Consider the following 23,219-nt stretch of genomic DNA (forward strand, 5'->3'; position numbering starts at 1 on the left):
CCATCCCTTGTCTCCAAGAGCTTATTCTTCTAATCTTAACTTTAGGTGAGGTATAAATAAAGCAGGGAGACAACCCACTAGAGTAGGACAGACCTATTTTACTGATCTTGCACAAAGTCCCTAAGGACAGTGAGGTCCCCTAGATACTCTCATTTGTAAAAATGATACGTTGTGCTGGTTCCATCCAACCCCAGAACATTGCAAAGCTACCTGGAAAAGACACTGACCAAACTCAAAAGACCTTGACCGAATCATTTACATAGGAAAGAGCAAGTGGAAGAAGAATGTCCATTTTCCAGATTGACATGCAGTTGGACAACCTATAGAGCTCACTCATCTATGTGTGTATGTATATATATATGTATATCTTGTATAGACATCACAAATAGACAATGTACAGTAGGACCCAAAATTAAATAAGAGGAGGAGACATTGCTGTATTTCTTTGTGAAATTACAGGACTCTTTTAATGACCTTAAACATTGTCCCAGAAACAAAGGTCTCTCTTTTTGATGCCAGTATTCTGCTGGTAGTGTGCGGCTGCAAGTCGTGAAGTAATAGAGTCTTAAAAGAATTTTAAAAGAGTGGGATTCAGAGCTGCATGGTGGATGTAAGCAGGCTGATTGCAGTGCATCTGTCAGGAACTAGTAGGAAGAACCAAAATAAAGGGAGGGTCATGTAAGAAGTGTGTCATAGAAAAAGATGGTAAAGTGACAGTTAACAGTTGGACAGCCTGTGTGGATGGAAAGGTGGATGGTTGGATGGATGGATGAGATGGATGGATGGATGGATGGATGGATGGATGGATGGATGGATGGATGGACGGTTGGTTGGTTGGATGGTTAGACGGATGTCCCACTGGTATATTTTAAATGTCAGGAAAAACAGAGGAGTGTCTTCTCAATACCTTGGGTCGACACCCATGATGAACTTTGAGAAGGGCATGATTAAGAATTGAGCAGCAAGAGCTGCAATCTGCCTCCATAGAGGAGACACCCTGGAGAACTCATGGCAGTTCCTTCTGGGTTGGAAGGACAACCAGACTGAGGTGAGAAACAGGTGATCTACTTATCAAGTCTAAGGTTAGAAATTACCTCTTTCTTCCTAACCCCCAATGACAGGAGAAAAAGAAAACATTGCCTCTGAGGGAATCTTAAAGGAAAGCCATTTGAAATATCTACCTAATGAGGATACTTTCATATTCTGCATTATAGCCACTAACACAGGGCCTAGTGCTTAGTAAAGGGGGCAAGATTTCTTATTTTAGTTAACATTTTTTTGTTTTTCTAATTATAAATTAACATACTATATGTAATTTTAATTGAAACATTTTTGTTTTGACACATTAGACTAATAAGCACAATTCTCAAATCCTGTGCAATATATGTAACCTCTGACATACTTTATCTAAGTTAGTGTTCCTAAATTTACAGATTTGTAATTAATAGATTTTGGAATTTAGTGACTAAATAGTTCAGAGGTTCACATTTGAATTCAGTGGAGTTTGTCTTTACCTGGAGAACGAAGTTATTTTTATTTGTTCAATATCAGTATTAAGTAGATTTTAAAAAATGTTATATGAACCAGATCTGGATTTGGGCATTTATTTTATAGCAAAGTAGAGTGAAAAATCTTGGTGTTTCTAGTATTTAACATAGCATTTGAAATGTAGAAATCAATTAGCAATAAAATTGTAAGTCCATTTCCCACTTATTAAAAATTTGAATTTTGTGGCAGATATGTCATTCCCTCCTCTGGGATGACAATTCCCATTATATCCCTAGGGCTAAGTGGATTCTCTTAGCTTGATTTTTTTTTTTATTGTTTCTTCCTGTCGTTGTTTTGGTAATTTGTCAGTGGTTTTGTTTTTCATTTGTTTTTTCACAATAATCAGTGACTCTTTATACTTCTAGATGTGCAGAAAGTCTATTTAAAAGTATTTCCCCATGTTTAAACAGTCAGGTATGAAGAAAAAAGAATGGTTAGGAATAGTAACAAGAAGGACTTGATAAGAAGGATTTATTTAAAAGGATTACCTATTTAGTATCTTGTAAGACATGTTGATATACCTAGCAGACCTAGAATTTCTAGGTTCTACACCTTCCTTGTTTTGACATGTTAACTCGAAAGATTCTAATACAGTTTTCAACCTTGTGTTGGTTGAATTTTTTATTGAGTAATTACATTGGCTCTTCTAAAATTCCCTTGTTGTTTTGATGTCATGGTTACCATAATATCATTAGAACCTCTTCATTGGGTACCTGTCCAGTCTGTTGTATTATTACTATAATTTAATTCCTTGTAACATTGTTCATCTCTGAGTTGGGTATTTTTTCAGTTTAGCAAACAATTTTTAGGAAACTTCATTGTCTCTTTTCAGCTAATTGTTATTGTTTTTGTTGTTATTTTCAAATTTTAAGTAACTGATATTCTTTTCTCCAACAGATAATTTACTTGCCTAAACTGGATTGAAAGCCACTCAAATTACTGGAGATCATCTTTTTAAGGTATCTCAAGAGAAAAGAAGCAGGTCTTCACAATAATGGAAGAGTCCACAAGCTCTAAAAATGGAAATCATGAACCAAGGAAGACTACTCGGGTTGTTTGTGAAGAGAGCAAAGCTATTAGAGCTACCAACAATCAGAATTTGAAAGCTAGAAATGATAGAGTCATAAGGGACATTGGAAGAAGTTCTCCAAGTGGGAACAGTAATAAAAAAAATAAACAAAATGATGTTTGTACAGAAAAAATAGACCTTAAATCATGTAAGGTAAATACCTCTAGTGTCCCAGGCACTAAAGACTTGGGATCAGTCCTTCAAGATCAAAGTCATTGCAAAGCAAAAAAGTCACCAGGGCCCCTGGCGACCACCGAAAGTGGGAAACCAACAAGAGCCCAGCAGATGGAGGAGAATGTTCCAAGTTCCTCTATTCCTGAGAAGGATGTGAATAAAGAAACCTTACTTGCTGTACAAAAAGGGAAATCAGCTTTAGAAAATGTTCCAGGCACTCCGAAACTAAAAATGTGTACAGATAATACTAGTGACTCTGGTAATAGTATTTCAGGAACAGAAGACAAATCTGATGACTTGAGTAAGTAGGAGTTATACTATACCTCACCTTTCTTTGGGGGGAGGAGAAACAATTTCTTGTAGCAGTGCTTCCTAATTAGCATTGCTTCTGACTTAGTTATCTTTGTTTACAAAATGAAATATTTGTTATAGCTTTTAAAAGTTAAATTCAGGGAAAGGTAGTTGGCTTAGTGGGTAGTGAGCCAGGCCTGAAGATAGGAGGCCCTGGTTTTAAAACCTTGCCTGAGACGTTTCCTACCTCTGTGACCCTGGGCAAGTCACTTAACCCCCATTGCTTAGCCCTTCTCTTCTTCCTTAGAACCAATAGATGCTTGTTATTGCTTTGAAGATGGAGGGTAAAGTTTTAAAAAAAAAAAAAAGAGCTAAATTCAGTTCCATAGTAGATCTAAATGTTGAATATTAGTTACTACACATATATTACTGTTTTTTAAACTCTTACCTTCCATCTTAAAATCAATACTATGGATTGATTCCAAGGCAGAAGAGCGGTAAGGGTTAGGCATTGGATCACATAGCTAGGAAGTGTCCATACATATTACTTTTAACTAATCTTAATATTTTTTTTGGTTCTAACTAATTTTGGTACCTTAGAAAAATATTTCAGAAACCTATTTAGGGCCTTAGTAAGCATGCAGCTATGTGTTATATAGGTACTTAGTGGATCCTGGGTTGTTGGGTTTTGTTTTAAGAGTTCCAGTGCCTTATCCGTAATTATATACTTACTCTTAAACAACTTTAGAATAAATTCATAAAATATTTGAGCTGGAAGTAGCTTTATTTCATGGATGAGGAATCTGAGCCTCAGGGAAAGGGAAGAGACTAGCCCAAGGTGACACAAATAGAGCTGAGACTGAAAGCCAGGTCTCTTGACTTCCCCACATATCAGGCTACCACTGATTCTGAGAGGATGAAGGATCAAAGGAAAAGTGAGAAATATCATTTGAATATTCCCTATATTTCTAGTCTCTAGAGACCTAAGTAATAATGCCTTCAACAAATGTAGGATTTAGGTAGAAAATTGCTTCCAACTCCATTGAGAATTGTTTAGTCCTAAATCTCATTCTAGATGCATTAAGCACCCCATTTTGCTTCATAATTAACCCAGATTTTTTCTTTTTAAACCCCTACCTTCCATCTTGGAGTCAAAACTGTGTATTGGCTCTAAGGCAGAAGAGCGGTAAGGGTAGGCAATGGGGGTCAAGTGACTTGCCCAGGGTCACACAGCTGGGAAGTGTCTGAGGCCAAATTTGAACCTAGGACTGGCTCTCAATCCACTGAGCTACCCCGCTGCCCCTGCCCTCTTTTTATAGAGGAAGAAACTGAGATTTCAGTTAGGGAAATGATTTCCCTGGTATTAAATGTCTAGCAAAAGTATTGGAACCAGGTTTCAAACTCAGGTTTCCTTCTTCCAGGTCTAGTGAATAATCTAAATGAGCAAAAGTTTTGAATTGGGGGCAGCTGGGTAGCTCAGTGAATTGAGAGCCAGGCCTAGAGATGGGAGGTCCTAGGTTCAAATCTGGCCTCAGACACTTCCCAGCTGTGTGACCCTGGGCAAGTCACTTGACCCCCATTGCCTACCCTTACCACTCTTCTGCCTTGGAGCCAATACACAGTTTTGACTCCAAGATGGAAGGTAAAGGTTTAAAAAAAAAAGTTTTGAATTAAAGAATGTTTTTTCAATGCAGGTTAATTTCCTTTCAATCACAGGCACATTTATTAGCTCAAATTGAGCTAAAAACCAATAGTCAAGTTTTTATAGTGGAACATAAATTGCTATGACATGTTATGGTTTGCAGAGCACTTTATATGTATCCTGTCATCTGACCTTCTCCACAACCTGGAGGGGTCAATGCTATTATTCCTGTATTATAGATGAGGGAATGGAGCCCAGAGAGTGGGTCACCCAGGCTCATGCAGCTCCCAAGAATCTTGTCTAAGGTAGGATTCAGACTTAGGTCTTCCTGAATCCATTTTATGGCTCTATCTTTGTCTCTGGAGATCTAGAGCCAGACAGAGAGATGGTTGTGTTATTAGAAATGATTCTTAATATAGTAGTTGTTGGTAAATAAATGTACAAAGGAGTTTTCTATTCTCTGAAATGACTCCTCTGGAGTCTTTTTGACACTTTGTGTGGCTAATCTCCGTTTTTGTCTAACAAAAATTTAATGGGGTCTGAATTAATGAAATATCATTGTAAGTAGACTATAGTAGGACCTCCTTGCCAAATCACTAGGGATTGAGCCTGATCCAGTAATAAGGAAGTATGAAGCCATTTCCAATATTGTCTCCTATCTGATCTAGTCCCATTTTTCCTCCCTCTCACTCCCGTTTCCCTCACAGGTGTTGCTGTTCCCACCCCTACTTTTTCCACTGTGGTAGCCCGAAGGGTGACTTTCTTTTGGACTTCTAATTAGCCTTGCCCTCCCACTTGCCCCTCTTTAACCTCAGAAAAGATTCAGGTAAATCACAGACTGGAATGCAGTAGGGCCAGAGATGGGCGATTTGGTTGTAACGTGGTTTTAAATGGAACAACAGCAATCAATAACATTCTTGAGTAGGTCGGACTCCACAAATGACCTAGCAGCTTCACTCATTGCTGTGGGCCTAGTTGCCCGGGTAACCCAGCTGAACCTTTGAGCTTTTAATCAAATTGGTTTGTGAAGGCTGATGGTGGTTCCGTCTATACTATTAGATCTGACTTGGAAACTTGGTGTATATAGGCACCTGTTTTTTCCATAAACTAGTGTTGATAAATGTTTTAGTGTTTCACAGAGCCTAGAGGAGAGGTGGAAGGACAGAGCTCTTGTTCACACAATGGATGGATACCTGAAAAGGCAAATGTGCATTGAACTTTGGTAGCTCAAATCAGATCTTGAATTAATTTAGTAATTTAATTCTAAAAGGAATTTTAAGGCAAATTTACAATGAATGTTTTTCCCTGCTATTGTGTATGTTTGTTTTCTGCCCCCCCCCCCACCTCATCCCCCAATTATTGTGTTATTTGACTTACCTTCTCTATCTCAAGTTTGCTGTGATGCATCAGGGCTGGAGAGTGACCCTGTACTTTTGAAATCCATGTGGCAGAACACATAGCAATCCTCAGCTGGACATGTCTTGACATCAGTTCCAGTCCTCCTCTGTCCTCCCTCCTCACCCTCCCCAATCTCTTATTGTACAGACGGGGAAACTGAGGCCTCAATGACACAATGACTAACCTAAGGTCACATATTAGTGACAGAACTAAGATTAAAACTAAACATTAAGAGCCTCCTCAAGTGCCAGACACTGTACTAGGTGCCTAGTATACAAAGACAAAAACCAAAGTGCCTTTCCTCAAAGACCCTCCATTCTTGTACACCAAATCCTCTGTTGTTCTTGTTATACCTTGCTACTGCAAGAATATTTCAAAAATTGTTTGTTCTTCTGATGTTCTGTTCATTTCTTGGGATGCAAAACCATGGCACAGGCTCTGCTCACCACAAGATTACAGTAGAGGGACGGCCAAACCTACACATAACCAGTATAGAAGAAAGAAGAAGTAAAGGGCAAAGAAGATCTCAGGCAAGATGCTGTCAGATACTGGAGAAGGGAATTCAATACATTTATTAAGCACCTACTTCTTGTAAAACCCTGGAAGGATATGTGTGTGTGTCTGTGGACTGAGGAGTAGCTTCATCCGACAAAGGTTGGCCACCAAGAGATGAATGTCATTTCAGAGTCTTGACTTGTGTCAGTGGAGGGAACGCCCATGTTACCAGATAAAGGCAGTGTGTCCTAGGGAACCTGCTCAGGGTGAGAACACTAAGACTGGTATTTGTGTGATTCTGAGCCCAGTGCTTCTCAGTACAGTCTAGACTTGTGTTGGCTACCATGAGAGGGAGCCCTCTGGTTTCTAAAACCCTGTGGATTAGACATATCACCAAGACTGCTTTGGTTTAAAAACCCTTAATTGGAAGCTGAGATGCCTGGCTCTCTTCCATTAATGTGCTGTGTGACCTAGAAGGAGTCATTGCTCTTTCTTGGGCTTCTGCTGTCCCATTTAAGAAATAAGGAGTGGCCATCGGATTCCTTGTAGTTCTAGTGGTATGTGAGTCTACCTCTTGTCCCTCTTCCCTTGTGCTTCTGGTGTCCATTTCTAGAGCATTTGGCTATGACCTTTACCCATAGGGAGGCCTGGAGGAACTCCTTCAGTGCTGCTCACCTCAAGGTTTCTTCTCTGGATTCCCTTTCATGTTCTCCCACAGGTATGAGTGGACTCCATGGAGGCTCTGGAGGTAACAGTAGGTGGACTGAAGTGTGAGAATAGGAAGGTCTAAGGAATACTGGGCTACCTCCTGTTGGTATATGTGCTGCTAAAGCAAGCACTACTACCTTCTGTTGGGACCTGGGTTCAAGTCCTGACTCTTGAGTCACCATGGGCAAGTTCTTGAGCTCTTTTGAGCTTCAGTTTCTTCAGGTATGTAAAGTCAGGCAATAATACTCACTTCCTTTTGAGTGCCTGGTGAGGAAAGTGCTTTGTAAACCTTAAAGCCCTCTAGAAAAGTGTGTTGTTCTTAGCACTTTACTGGGGTACTTTGGTCTGCTCCTGTCCCTAGAATGAATTGGTCATCAGGTGTCCAGTTCAGGAAGTGGTGGATCTCTTCTTCCTCCCCTTTAACACCCGGTTCTGGGAGTGATGACTTCCTGCCTGCTTCCTTCTCCAGGTAAAATGAAGAGTGCTGAGCCAACGAAAGACCCTCCTTCAGAGCTGGATTACTTAGAAAATGCCACCACCATTGATGAGTCAATGCTGACCCCTGAGCAGAAGCTGGGGCTGAAACAGGCTGAGGAGCGCTTGGAGCGAGATTACATCTTTCGACTAGAAAAAGTAGACTATCCTCCTTGGTTTATTGGGGTGGGGAAGGGATGTTGGTCATTCCTCTCCTTACACATCTGTTTGCCAAAGGGCAGACTGTGTTCCTCTTTTTCTATGGGCAGTGTCTCTTACTGAGTAGTATTGGGTTCCTTGTACACCTTCTTTGCTCAAATATTACTCCTTTGCCATTTATTGCTGAGAAGGGGGGGGGGGAAGGAGGGAGAGAGGTGGGGGTGGAGGAGAGAAAGAGGGGTGGCTAATTCCAGGATCAAGGACCAATGTATTGGGACACAAACAATGCTGGACAGGAGTTCTTAATGGGAGTCTGAGAAGTTTGAGGGCGGGTCGCCTTTCCTGATAATTAAGGAAGGGGCTGGGGAGCAAGAGTTCCAGCTGTGAGGGAGGGAGATTAGAGCTAATGGTAAATTAGCCAGTCAGAGAAGAGCAGAAGCATCAAACCCAGGATGAGGAGGGAGGAAAGAAAAGAAGAGAAGGCCAACCTTGCTGAAAGCCGGGGTGCTCCCCAAGGTCTCCAGGTAGAAGAGGACACCAGATCTGGTGTTCTTAGTGCTCCTTTTGGTGTGTCTGCCTCACCTCATTTTGGACATAATCACTTTCTCTGGGTTCTGACAGTGGGAAACAGCCTGGTATATTCCTGGGCTAAAGGAAGAAGATTGTGAACTTTGGTAAAGGGTTGGTCAAGGGAAAATGATGTCATCTGTTGTTGGGTTGGGGCATCCACTTAGGAGGAGTTTCATAAAAGCATCCTGATTGATTGCAAAGGAAAAATGACCCTCTTTTCTATCATTTATTTTCTAACCCTTTTTAAGGCTTCTTAACTCTTACCATGTTTCCAACGCAATGTGCATAGTTGTGTTGGAAGCTAAAAAGAAGCCTTCTCTTTTCTGCCTTTTGAAACTAATCAGGATCACCCCTTCCAAATCTCTTCAGAGATTTATAAATTCCTTTGGTGCCACTGATTGGCACCTCTAACCAAGGAGCACTGACGTGAATTGAATCTGAGACACTACCTAATATCTCCCATTTGGAGAGCATCTCACAACTTAGAAGGTGCTTTCTGTCTGTATTAGCCAGCCTGGTCCTCATAGCAGCCCTGTGAGATAGGCAGAGCAAGGGTGTAGTACATAAGAGAGAGAAATTGGAGTCTGAAGGGCTTAAGGTGACGCTCAGAGTTACAGCTTAGGTCTTTTCACTGCACTGTGTTGATCTTCCAAGGGAGGATGGGTTTTGGTGACAGCCCAATGCAGAGGAGTATTCAGACAGTACTCACATGGGACCAAGCTGTGGCATTTGCATCATCGCAAGGGACTTGATCATCATCGTCTATCTGCCCATTGATAAAAAAAGCTCTCTTCTCCCAACACCTTGTGAACTAGGCAGTAATACAGCTATTGTAGCTTCTCTTTTACAAAGGAGGAAAGAAACTAAGTCTCGGGATAACTTTTTAGTCATAGAACTAATAAGTGTTATAAATAGGATTGGAATTCAGGTCTTCTGGCTCCAGGGCCTACACTCTTTACCTAGTTTGGACAATACTATCCTATTCTTTTCTCCTCTTTTCCTTTAAATACATGGTGTCTGGTTAGGTCCGGTAGAACCAACTATCTCTGTAACTATCATTATTTATTACAATGATATTACTATAAAGTACTATTACCATAGTATTCATGGAGGCTGTACTCTTGACTCTGGTGGCATGAAGACAGATTTAGAAATGGTCCATGATGTCTACAGTTTAACATTCTCAAATATGCTTAATTATTTGGGGGATATGATTCCTTTCTGAGGACCTCATTAGGTTGGGATGACTCCTGTTAAAACAATGCCAGATTTAAAGGGAAGATGGTGCAAACCGAGCTTAGTTTTCTAGTAGTGTTGTTATTACTCATTTTGGGCACACGTGTGCCCCACTAACAAAAGCCCGGCAGGGACTCGGGGTTTCTTCAAATTGGTAAGGAGTGAAGGGTCCTGGTTTTGAGTAGACTGGAACAATCACCTTCCTTGTTTGGGACACCCTCAGTGCTATGTTGGCAGCAGGACCTGCCTGCCCTAGTAGGGGCATGTGAACAGTTTGCTGACCACATCCTCCTCAGCCTACACTTGGGCAGGTGAGTTTTTCAACACAGGTGCAGGACTTGACATTTCTCCCTATTAAATTTCCTTTTTATATCTTATAAATTTGTTCCTGGTAAATTTGCCTTTTTGTAATCCTAAGAAAATTACATTTAAAAGTTTGATTTATTGACTTCATCGACTTGTTTGAAAAAAGTCTGTCTTGGGTGTTTTATAGGCTTCATGTCTTCTGTTACCTCTTCACTTTTCTCTTTCAGCGCTCCCCGGAATATACCAATTGCCGATATCTATGCAAATTATGCTTAGTTCATATCGAAAACATCCAGGGAGCACATAAGCACATAAAGGAGAAACGGCATAAGAAAAACATTACGGTGAGTTTTCTTGTTTGTTTCCTCAATCTTCCTTTCAAAAGAAAATGTCCCATTTGTCTTTTTAACCAAAAGTACCAATAAAGTCACTTTCCATTCTCTAAAATCTGAATGCTTGACTAGGAGCACGCCACATGGTGGCCCTCATCACTCCTTATTTCCCATGGTCAGGGAGGAGGACCTGCGTAGGAAGCAGGGTGCTCATCTTGGAGAACCATGACTCCCAGGCTGGGGGTTACCAGATTAAAAGGGGTATATGCACTTATTTCTGAATGGAAAGTGATGAGTTAGTGGCATTTCTGTTTTTGTTTTTGTTTGTTTGGTTTTTTTGTCACAGCTTCTTACATGTTGGTAAACTTTGTGTCTGTTTTTTGGGGGGTAGACTTGGTGTGCTTTTTGGTAATTATTTAGTATAGGTAACTGTTTTTTAAAAATGGGAGTCTGAATTTGCCTCCTTACTTCAATAGGTACCTCTCGTGTACCTGGTTAGCACTGTACTTGGGTACTTACTGCCTTTTGTATTTTATTTCCATGACTACCCAACAAACTATTCAGAACATGTCATGTAACATTATTTTTCTTTCATTCGTTCATTGATTCATTCATCTGAACCTGTCATCACTCAACACTATGAGAGCAGAGATCTATTAAAAACACCAGATCCAATGATCCCTGGCTCGCTCTTTCCATGTCTCTCCCAACAACTGGACCATTGGCTCATCCCACTGAATTATCCACCTCCCAGTCAGCTGTTTGTGGTCCTGTGGGATCCAGTCTACACAAAGCATTATGTGTAGGTGAAAATAATTTTGTTAAAGTATTCTTGCATCATCTTCTCATTAAACATGCTGCTAATATGCCCTGTTGATTGAACCCTTTAAGAAGAAAGGCGGGCCTGCAAGCATAGGTGCTTGGCCAAGAAGTGGATTCTAATTGGGAATTGCAGAAATACCCAAGGATGTTTAAAGAAGGAAGTTCTCTTGTTTCCCTGACTTTAGAGTTCCCAAGGCTAGGTGAGCGCTATCTTTAGCCAAGCTTTCATTACAGAGAGTTTTAGTTTAAGAATGAACTAACCTCTGGGGGTGGGCTGCCTGGAAGTTGGACTAGCCATGGGAGCTTTATCTCGAGAACTATGGGACCATTTCTCTCCTGGATCGTACATAAAGTTAGTCACAGTCAGTTTGTCCCCTTAAACTCTTTGGTTCAAGTCAAATTTGGAACTTCTCTTAGCAGGGCAGTTGTGGTGAGGGTCCACCTGAGAAAAGCTAGTTGCCAATCAAAAGTGCCTCAGACGGTATTACTATGAACCAGGTGGCTCTCCATCACATAGAGGTAGAGAATGTGTAGTGCTGCCCCAACTGGTGTTATTTCATCAAGATGCCATTATGGTAGAGTTTGGTTAGAATAGTACATCAGTGACAGCCTGCTGCCTGAGGTGCCCACTATTGGTGGTTAGCAGTAATTCCAGGGAGTGTTGGTGCCTTTCCCCATGCCATTAATTCCCCAAGCTTGTCTGCTTACCTTCACCACATTGCTTATTGCTCATATATAAACATTCCTATGGAACTAACTGCTTCCCTGCCTCCCCCCATGTTATTCTGCCTGCCATGAGGAGATTGGACTAGATGGTCTCTAAGGTCCTTTCCAGCATGAAATCCAGCCATCGTGGATTTTTCCAGGCCACTTGGCATTGCTGGGGATGGGGTGGGATGGTTGTGCTCATAAATTGTTTTCAGAAAAATCTGCCTTTTTCCCTGTTCCTAGAGACAAGGGTGTATACTTTGCAGCTGGATTATATCAAAATTACCATACAAGACATCAAGCTGCAGTGGAAACAAAGTCATCTTTTCTTCTCTGTGACCCAAACACCTGCTTCGTTGTACCTGGAATGCTGGTAGTTTGAGGCAAAGACTGAGGCTTCAATTTTATTTAGCACAATAGAAAAAATTTAAAACCATGTACATTTTTTCCCTGTATTCTAATTATCTTTTAACTGCTAAAACCAATGGCCTTTTCCTCAGTCCTCCTCCTTTGCCTAGCTACTGCTTTCAATCTTTCATGACTTTTGAACCTTGGTTTCTCTGATCCTATTTTCTCTTGCTTCTCCTACTTTGTTTAACTGATCCAAATTCTCATCAGATAGATCCTCTTGTTGCCGCTTCTTAACTGTGGATGGCCCCCAAAGCTGTGTCCTGGGCCCTATTTTGTCCTCTCCATATTTGTCTTTTCTCTCTAGAGGTCTAATCCCTGGTTCCCAACTGTCTGCTGGATAGCGCTCCTTGCCCTTCCTGTGGACCTCTTAAACAAGACACAGACAAAGCAGAACTCATCCTTCCTTCCAAACCCATTCCTCCTCCTAATTTGCCCATTTTTGTTAATGGTAGCACCATCTTGGAGGTCACGCAAATTGGAGACCTTGGAGTCCTGAACCCTTTCCTTTCCCTCAACCCATGTTCAGTTATTTTCCAAATCTTGGATTCGGAATAGATTTGGAGGATGCTACCTCCACAATATTCTTGCAATGGTCCTCCTTTTTTCATTCATATGATCTCTGTGCTAATTCAGACCCTCCCCCTAAATTATTGCAATCCCTTTTCCCTTGCTAGAGGCAGCTAGGTCAGGAAGATCGGAATTCAAATTCAGCCTCAGGCACTTAACTACTTGCTAGTTAGGTGATTCTAAACCAGTGTTCCCAAACTTTTTTGGCCTACTGCCCCCTTTCCAGAAAAAAAAATTACTTGTCACCCCTGGAAATTAATTTTTTAAAATTTTAATAGCAATTAATAGGAAAGATAAATGTACCTGTGGCCATCACTGCCCCCCCTGGATCACTGCAGCACCCACCAGGGGGTGGTGGCGCCCACTTTGGGAATCATTGATCTAAACGAATCATTTACCCTTTTTGCCCAAGTTTCCTCACCTATTAAATGAAGGCCTCACAAATGAGAGATTTGCATCTAGCACATAGTAGAAACTATAGAAATGCTTAAACTTTTCACTTCTGCTCTAAACTTGCCTCCAAATGCCTGCCAAATTGATATTTCTAAAGTATATATCTGATATGTGAGCCTATCCCCACTCAAAAATCTGTAACATTTGGCTATTGCCTCTCAAAAGAGGAATTACTCAACCTGGCATTTCATCTGGCTCTCACTTACCTTTCTGGTCTGTCTTCTTTTGATTCTCCTACACTTAGGCCTCTTCTTATTTAGGCTTGCCATGCTATTCCTTGAGTCAAAAATTGCTTCTATTGCCTCTGGATTCTTATTTTCTAGGCCTAGAATGTACTCTTTCTACCATCTGGACCTCTGAGAACCCTTCACTTCTATCAAAGCCTGCCAAGTCACCTCTTCTGTGAGACTTTTCTAGATTCTTCCTACTTTCTTCTTGAAATTTTCATATTATTTTATGTACATGTTGCCTCTCCTTGTTAGATTTTAAGCTTAATGAGGTGCTGAGTAGGAGCCTAGTAAATATTTTGAAATTGAATTGAAATAGGATTTAGAGCTGGAAGGGCCCTTAGACAGAGATGATCCAGTCCAGGTTCCTCATCCTAATAGACAAGAACACAGAGGTATAGACATTAAGTGACTTGTTCTAAGTCACAGTTAGTAGGTAATGAAACAGGATTCATAGCTGGTGCTTAGCAGAAGGCCTTGCACGCAGAAGGTCCTTCTTAAATGTTTGCTGGACTGAAACCCAGGCCCTCTGGCTCCAACTCGGGGGGCCTCTACGCTATTTCATGATGCCTCCTGTATTCACAGCTTCAACTCAGAATTTTGTGTCCCTTGGTAGGAAAAGCAAGAAGAAAATGAACTCCGTGCCCTGCCACCTCCTTCCCCTGCCCAGCTGGCAGCTTTGAGCTCCACCCTCATGCAAGCAGCAAAAGAACAAGGGATTTCAGACAATGACTTTGGGTTCCGGCAGGACATTGTGACTGAAATGGAAAAGGTTATACAGCTACGCTTACCAGGTACAGAGGATTACCATCAGCAGCAGCACCATCATCTGCCAGAGGGTTTTCTTTTCTTCTTCTAAGGCCTGGTATAAGGCCTTTCATCTCCTTCCCTCCTCTTCTCTACCTTTTTTTTAAAAAGTTTTTATTAAATTTTTTATTTTAAAAGGCAGCTTTTCTCTGCCTTACAGGGACTCCTATGAGAGTAATGCTTTTGTAGTAACTTAGAAATGGAACAGTGAAGAGCTGATCATTTTAGGTTTGTTTTTACATGGAGATAATGGGCAATCCAGGTAAATGAACATGCATCCACTAGACGGCATCCCTGGCTTACCAGTGACAGACAGACTTTTACAAAATTAGAATTGTAGAATGGCATTTCCTCCTCTTCAGATCACACAGCCCCTTCTTTACACCTGGAAAAAGAGCCCTTTGTGAGTTGCTGTGACTGAAAAGTTCATCCCCCAGCAGCCAGCATGACCATGAACCCATCCAAGCTTTAGCTAGACTGACCCTTGGGTAAAAGACATCATCTCAGGTCTCTTTCCCTCATTTATCAAGACCTACCAGAGATGATGTCACACTAGTGTGGAGCTGCGGAAGACCCAGGGCCACCTTTATACCTCCTTATACTTCACCTCAGTGAGGGAGGCATCAGCAGAGGAGCACCTCTGACTCAGAACCAAACTTGGTCAGAGTGGTATTGGCACATTACTACATGGCATTTCGCCTCTACTAAAATACCTCCCTGGTGCCTTAGAGTAGGGAGATACCCCAAAGTTTCCAAAGCTATGCCAGTGGCTTGCAAAAACCCTGGTTAGTCCTACTGATCTGTGGGGCTTGGAGAATAGGCCTTAAGCTTCTAAATGGGTGTTGTCTTGCAAACTTATTCTATTGAGATTGTAAAGTAGAAAATCAGAGTTGGCAAATATAATCCTCGTCATAGCGTCAGAGAGGATCCCAGTTTCTGTAATTAGTATTTGTGGTTATTAAGTGACTTGGCTATACCTTAACATTTAAAAAAATCCTTCATATTGAATATTAATGGCTTTTCTTCTACCCCAGATGTGTTCCTGCCCAAGATGGTAAATAGTATCTGTGCAAGGGAGTCCAATGCCTCACTGCTGTGTGTCTGAGTTTTCATATATCCTTACCTTTCCATTCTCTCCAAGCTAAATTATTCATGAAAATAAAATTAAAGAATGACATTTGATGTTGAGGTGCCCGTCCCTCAGTAGCTGAGATAGTTATTGGTCTTGGGTAGTTAGGGTTCACCTCTTAGAGAGGGAGAAGCAGAAAGAGACACATGTGAGCTTTCTTTGCTTCCAAATTTTAGAGCACTGTTATCTTTTGTGTTTTATGCCTAATGCACTTCTCTTGTCTTCCAGACTGTTCGCTGCGCTTGTATGGCTCCTCTATGACTAGGTTTGCCTTTAAAAGCAGTGACGTTAACATAGATGTGAAATTTCCATCCACGGTAAGTAGCCATAAAAATTCCAAGCCAGTGTTCCTTTGAACTTCTCTCTCCATCACTCTTCTTTAGTGATATTTCCCCCCAAAGAGGAGGACAATAGCCTCTTTAGGCCTCAGCCCTGCCACTGTCTGTCCATGCAAATAGGACATTGAGGGGGTTAGATGGTTGCCTCACCCTGTTCAAGAGGCCAGTCATTATTTTCATAAGAGCAACAGCTTAACTCTCAGGTTGACAAAAAGCTTTCTTCCCCACAAAACTGGGAGTTGGGTTAGACTTTTATTCTTTTGGAACCCCTAGAGATGGGTCAGAGGGGTAAATAACTGACCCACCGACCTTAAAGGGGTATTACTTGGGCTTGGAGTCTCTATTTGTTCCTCCTGACTGCCAAGTCCAAGACCTTTTCATGCTCTGCTTCATTGCAAGCCTGTGTTTAGGAATGGAATTTTTTTTTTTTTAATCTTTTGTATACATGGATCTTGAATCAGATTTGTTGAGTCATAAAGGTACCTTTTTGAGGTTTGGTTCAGGCATAACTTGAGTATGTCACAGTTTCTGTTCCAAGGGAATCATCATTTCATTAATGGCAGTAGAGTAAATATTAAACATTCAGACTGTCATGAGCTTTTTGTTTGCAATAGATTTTGGTGATAAGCCTCTTTGTCAGTCTGCTGGTAGTTCCTACCCCAAATCATACTTACCAGTCATTTAGAATACTGACTGTCCCCTTTGCTTTTTTGTTTTGTTTTGTTTTGTTTTGGTTTACATTTTTAAACCCTTAACTTCTGTGTATTGGCTGTCTGAGTGTCTGAGGCTGGATTTGAACCTAGGACCTCCTGTCTCTAAGGCCTGACTCTCAATCCACTGAGCTACCCATCTGCCCCCTGTCCCCTTTGCTTTTGCAATGAAATTGTAAATCCAGTTCTCTTTCTAAGAAATCTTAAGTTTTGGTAATAGTGCTTAAGTACTAGATCCCACATCATTTGCTAAACTGTTCTTCTTTCAGTTGGTAAATAAAAACATAGAATACATTAATTTTCTTTTCATTTCTGTAATTTTAAATTATAATGGTGACAGTAATTTTGTATTAAAATGCCCTTTCATGAAGTCAAGTTTACTCTGTGCTACTATTTGGACTTTGAACTTGTATTGATTCTACCTTATACATTTTTTTTAGATGAGTCACCCAGATGTTCTGATTCAGGTGCTTGACATCTTAAAAAACTGTGGTGAGTTTCTCTTTTAATTGGCACTTCCGAAGAAGTTTGTGTTAGGATGTTTTCAGTTTAAATTGCTTATATAGCTAACAAAATTAAAATTCATATCCCCAGCACATTTGAGTCATTGGGTATATAAAACCTTTATTTCTTTTAGTGTGCTTATCAACGAGGATTTAAATGGTAGGTATGCTAGCTCTTGAAAAGATTATTTGTATCCTAGAAAAGTCAACATTAAGTATAACTAAAGTGGTTATATTAAAAGTTTTTGCCTGTTTGGGTTTTTGTTTGTTTACCTTGACTTGTCAAAGTAGATGTCCTTATGCCAAAATCAATAACCAGTTGTAATTGTGAAAAGGGGAGACAGAGTAAGAGACTTTGAAAAAGGTAGAATGCCAATACAGTACATATATTTTTCTGTGAGTTTGAAGATATTTTTTAGTAAAACCCCAAATTTAACATCATTTAGCCTTTAACAGAAAACTTAAGAATTAAATCTTGTACACACAATAAGTGTGCCTTGTTTTTCTTTATTTGCTCTGGATTGCAGAAAGACCATTAAAATTGGTCAGCAGTCTGTTTTCAAGGAAGAGTCTCTGTATGCCCAGAACTCAACAAAGCCCCAAAGCAAATTGTCTCAAAGCAAACGTTGAGTCATTTTTAAACATTGTGTCCAGTTACTTCCTCATTTTGCCCTTCCCAGGTACTAGAGACTATCAATCAAACAATATGTATTATCAATCAAACATTCATTAAGTGCCTGTTATGCACCAGACACTGGCTAATGTTAAGGATTCAAAGCCAAAGGATGGAACAATCCTTGATGACAAGAAGCTTCATTTAACATCATCTGTCTCAATTTTGATTTTGAGAAATGTAAAGATGTTTTCAGTGATTATTGTTTTTGTTTTCTTTTAAAAAAAGCAGGAACTCTTCTGTCTTAGAATTGATACTAAGTATCAAAGTAGAAAAGCAATAACAGCCAGGCAGTTGGGGTTAAGTGACTTGCCCAGGGTCACACAGCTAGGAAATGTCTGCGGCTAGATTTGAACCCAGGACCTCCTGTCTCTAGGCCTGCTCTCTATCCACTGAACCACCTAGCTGCCTGACTGTTGCTTTCCAAATTTGGGTTTATTGTATTTTGTTCATTTTGTTTAAGTGCTTGGTAAAAAGAGATATGTATTTAGCTTAGGAATTACCTTTCTAAACATCCCCCCACTATCTCCTTAATTCAGTTGTATTCTTTTCCCCTGTATGCCCACTGTTAAACCAGATCCCTGCATCATTCTACATGCCTTTCTTTCCCCCAACTTTATGCCTTTATCATTAATAATAATGATAGAAGTGACTCATTTACTGTAATTCCTATTTATAGTTGAAACTGAGGCTCCAATAGTTTAAAGTCATAATATGAGACAGGATTGCATCTCAGATCTCCTGGCCCTGGGTCCAGTATTTTTTCCCCACTATGACAAATTGCTTCCCTTTGCCTTTTAGATTCCATCATCCTGTTAGCTATTTTTTATTTTTCTGGAAAATCAAAAGGATTTTGCTCTAATCATTTTGACATAGGCTCTTTTGGCTTACAGAGTAATATCAAAAATGCAGTAGGCAGGTAGTACATAAATGATCTATTTTATCCCCAGACTTACTGGCCCATGTGCTCCTGCTCTCTACTGAGTTACAAAGATATAAATACTCATCACATATCATTAGTCTAGGTTTCTCCCAGCTTAATCTGACCAGTATTGGTTATCTTCTGTAAACTGAAAATAAAATAGCCAAGTCACCCTTTTTTGTATATTTAGGGCATTGTTCTATCGTGGAGCATTGAAGGAAGGAGCTAAATAGACACTCATCGTCCTGTTTATGTGTCTCAGGGCTATATTGGGGGCACTGGACCTTTAGGGTTGCATGCAACAGCAGGAATACTAACTGGATAGCAGTGTTAGCAGCCTTCTATTTGCATGCACATTGGAAACACTAAATTCCTAACTCAATTTAGGTAGTCACCACAGGACTCTTATTCACCATTTCTTTGTAAAGTTGATTTAAGAAAGCTCAGTTCTTCTCAGAGAGCATGCTTTAACAAAATTTAGGGCACTTTGGATGATGGAAAACAGTTGATCCTTTATGGGTGTGGGTTCCTTTTTTTTTTTTTTAACTAGAATTTCTAGAATGTTCCTGACCTAATCTCCATTTATTATACATAGCAAATGCAAAGAAAAGATGATAGTCCTCCATTGCCAATAATCAAAAAGTGAAGTGTCTTTGAGAAATAACCAGTGAGATTCTGGAAGGAATATGCTACTCATATTGTTGAATAGTATTGTCTACTTGGGGAATGAGCCATGGCTTACATTTGTTTGTTTTTTCCTTCTCAGCATTATACTCAGAGGTGGAGTCTGACTTTCATGCCAAAGTTCCTGTTGTCTTTTGCAAAGATGTGAAGAGGTTGGTTGTGATGGTGATAGAGAAAAAAACAGGAAATAGTTTTCCCTTTAAAGTAAAGGAACTGTATATCGAATAAGTAAGATTGTCTCCCTTTCAGATCCCTGAACTGAGCTCTCTGAGAAAATAGTTACTAATCATTGAAAACGATGTACTTAACAAAAAAGATGTGCTTCTGGGTAGAGTAGTCCTTTTTAAAAAGAGAGGCAGAAATCTTCAACCTTGGACTTGAGTTTCCTATAATTAGCTGAGACATTGGTGTATGAGTGCATGTATATGTATCCTTTGACCTTGTTGTCAGGTATTGATAGGGTGACCTGCTATTGTAAAAATAGAAATTGAAGTCAGTATTAAAAAAAAAAAAACTCCAGCAAATCTAAATGATAGTTGTGAACAGAGTGAGATGGCAGTAAAGGGTAGAGGCACCCAAATAGTGTCTTCTTAAAATTGTCTTCACTAACCACCTTGAATTACCACTCCTAGCCCCCTTCTGTCTCACAGCCTTTTCTTTTGAAAGACTGTATAATAGGTTTTCCCATTGTGATTGAAAATAATTTTGTGACCTTTTTAATATACTTCTTCAAAGGAAAAACCAAGTAACTTCCTAAAAGTCTGATTTGTAGGGGCATTGAAGCAAGGGACTATGCCAAAGAATAATTCAATTCAGCAAATATTTATTAAGTGCCTTGTTGTGCTGGCCCCTATGCTAGGCACTGGAGGGGAGGAGGGAGGGGTGGAGCCGGCGTTCAAAGATGAAAAATGACACAGTTCTTGCCTTCAAGGATGTGTAATGTATCTGACAGGGAGTGGGGTATATGATTGACCTTTACTATGGATATATATGTAGTATATGTACACACACATAAGCATAATGGCAAGTCGAAGAGAGTAATAGAAAAGGCAGAGCTGTTGACTATTTTTATAGAAAACTAACTGAAGGACAGGGAGATGGTATATAGATAGTGCAATTGAGATGATAGGGCAGTAATTTTTTTAAAGAAAGGGATTTTGTGTGTGTGTGTGTGTGTGTGTGTGTGTGTGTGTGTGTGTGTGTGTTGGGGAGTAANTGTGTGTGTGTGTGTGTGTGTGTGTGTGTGTGTGTGTGTGTGTGTGTGTGTGTGTGTGAGGTGGGGAGTAAAGGCAGACACTGGAGAAGTTGCTGGTATATTAGGAAAGATTAAAGATGAAAGACAAAGAAGAAATAATCAGTAGGCCAAGACCCTTTCGGAATCTGAGCTCCTTTTGAATTCTTCTTGGGGTTCTGCTACTTATGGGCTTTTGGTCAAGTCACTGAATCTCTCTGGCCCTAAATTTCCTCACCTTTAAAATAAGGGGTTTGGACTTAACAAATGTTCAAGTTGCTTCCAGCAATGAAACTATGTACTCTAAATGACACCATTTAAGCTACCACTCAATTCAATAGATGGCTCAATATATTAACATTGTCAGTCCTTTGTAGTACTTAATCTAAAATTAATCCATAAATGGAAAAAGCTGTTGAAAGTGTTTGCTCAGGAAAGATGACTGTGAAGTAAGGTCTCAGTACGGATCAGGTTGGTAATAGAAAGGGCTTCCTTCCTTCAGAGTCCATTTTTCTTCTTTATGTCTGTCCCTGGGGCCTTCAGGACCCTTGCACATAGAGACTCAGTGGATTTTTATTGGATTGAATCAAAACATTTGCTTTTGGGGAGAATTTCTTATACTTTGCAGTGTTGTGGCTATAGAAAGATAGCTGTGAGTTTGGGTGTGATAGACTGGTCGAGGTGTTTAGGGATTAAAATTAAGCGTGTTTCTTTTTTCTTGACAGTGGTTTAATCTGTAAGGTGAGCGCTGGAAATGATGTGGCATGCCTCACAACTGACTTACTTGCTGCCCTTGGCAAGCTAGAGCCTGTCCTAACTCCACTTGTGTTAGCTTTTCGCTACTGGGCTAGGGTAAGTGCAATTTAGGAGAAAATTTTTTTACTTTTAGAATGTTCCAGTAAAAGACAGTTAAAGTTTTCTGATTCCTCTCTGTGGTGTGGAGGTGAACTGTCTTGGGTTCTTGAAGTCTTACCAATGGAATATAAACTCTGGGAATTCTCACTGAGCTGGAAAAGTCTTCAAGGAAAGGCCCAGCCTAAAACTTGGGATGAAAATCTAAAGGTAAAGGACTGGTCACCAGGTAATGAGTTCTGTTGGCAACAGCAACTTCTTTGTCTCCTGTCAGGGGAGTAGTGTCAGTGGATAGAAATGGAGTCCTGGCTGCTTCTTGACTTAGAAAACCACAAGTTCACATTACTTTTGTCACATTATCTTTTTATTTGTTCAAAATTTCCCAGTTCTCTTTTAATCTGGGTTGAGTGGCCCACGGTACATTCTGATACTTCTGTCTTCAGGCATACAAGTCTCCAACTATGTGGGTAGAACAGGCATTTGGGTAAAATTGTAAGTCTTTGAAGACCAAACTCTCTAAAGCGGAGGTTGGGTCAGAATCATTAGGTTAGAGAGTTTAAAGCACTTTCTTAAATCTTGTCTCTCTTTTAGAATCTTCAGTTTTAGATCACCTTTGAGCTTTTCATTTCTGGGCTCATTTTGATGTGCCACAGCCAAATTCCCATAACTTCCATCTCTAATCTCCCTTTTTTATCACTGTCCAAATACAACTTGGTCCCTGCTTCACTAGGCATTTCATTGAATCTTCACTCAGTCTTTAACACTGAATTTCTTTTTTCCTTTATTTCACCCAAGGAATTTGTGCTTTGAGGGGCCTTTGTTTAAAATGATTTCTTTTTCTTCTTGTTCCCCTAATCAATAAATCAGTTAAGCTTTGGAGAGCTGTTGTTCACCTTGTTTGGCTCATGACAGGGAAATACTGGCCTTTCATGCTAGTTGAAATAGGCTATCTTTCATAGATTTCATTCTTCCAATTTATTGCTGTAACTTGTCGGATATTGTTTTAATTATGCTCCCTGGTCTCCGGGGAGTACTTTTCCTCTTAAATCTTCCAAACTGAATTTGCATTTCTAGTGAGGTATATGCAGTTTTCCTTAGTTTAAGCCCAGAAAAGTGACAGTGGGGATTTTACACCCATGGCTAACTTAGATTATAATTGACTGTTTACTGTGCTCTCTAGTACAGAATGAATCTGACCACTTATCTCATACTGGCAATCTCATTGTCAGAGTAGCTGTACTCTTAACCTTCTAGCAGGGGATATAAGTCTCTAGATAAAGCTCCCTTTATCTCCAGTGGTGAGTTTCTTATATCTAGCTTACCCGAGTTAGGGTAGTTTTACCTCTCAGTCAGTCAGTGCTTTCTGCTGATCCAAGAACTGGGTAATTGGCATCAGAAAGAGAATCTCATTTTAGAAATCTTCTCTTTTAATCTGGGCACTTTGTTAGATGATCTGATCCTGTTTGGAATCATTGCCTGAGAGAGAACCCAGAACTAAGATTCCTATGGGCTAAGAACTATGACCTGTCTAAGGTTCGGAATAAATAACCTTTGCCCCATGAAAGCCCATCAAAGGCAGACGAAGCCACAGTGTTGTCAAATGCAGCCTTTTTTGTCTGAAATCCTCCACATAGGAACTCTTGCAACCCATCAATACTGCCCTTTCCTGGGTATTCCTTGTCCAAGCCTCCCAGAAGACATCCATTGTGTTGGCTTTTTCCTTTCTGTATTATATCAAAGACCTAGTTAGAGAGTTCTTTTTTCTTAAACCCCTACCTTC

General features: G+C 40.2%; 1 protein-coding gene across 1 annotated transcript in view; it reads left to right on the forward strand.

Annotated features, from left to right (window-relative positions):
* TUT4 (terminal uridylyl transferase 4) overlaps positions 1–23,219 on the forward strand; it is a 75,102-nt gene that overhangs the window by 11,341 nt on the left and 40,542 nt on the right. The window contains exons 3-10 of the mRNA XM_044675980.1: positions 2,446–3,092; positions 7,795–7,958; positions 10,298–10,414; positions 14,207–14,384; positions 15,755–15,843; positions 17,015–17,066; positions 19,439–19,508; positions 21,313–21,439. Coding sequence (XP_044531915.1) covers positions 2,543–3,092; positions 7,795–7,958; positions 10,298–10,414; positions 14,207–14,384; positions 15,755–15,843; positions 17,015–17,066; positions 19,439–19,508; positions 21,313–21,439 — 1,347 coding nt within the window. The 5' untranslated portion in view covers positions 2,446–2,542. The remainder of the gene's footprint in view (positions 1–2,445; positions 3,093–7,794; positions 7,959–10,297; positions 10,415–14,206; positions 14,385–15,754; positions 15,844–17,014; positions 17,067–19,438; positions 19,509–21,312; positions 21,440–23,219) is intronic.

The sequence above is a fragment of the Gracilinanus agilis genome, chromosome 4 (genome assembly GCF_016433145.1).
Source record: "Gracilinanus agilis isolate LMUSP501 chromosome 4, AgileGrace, whole genome shotgun sequence".
In the NCBI taxonomy this organism is placed as follows: Eukaryota; Metazoa; Chordata; class Mammalia; order Didelphimorphia; family Didelphidae; genus Gracilinanus; species Gracilinanus agilis.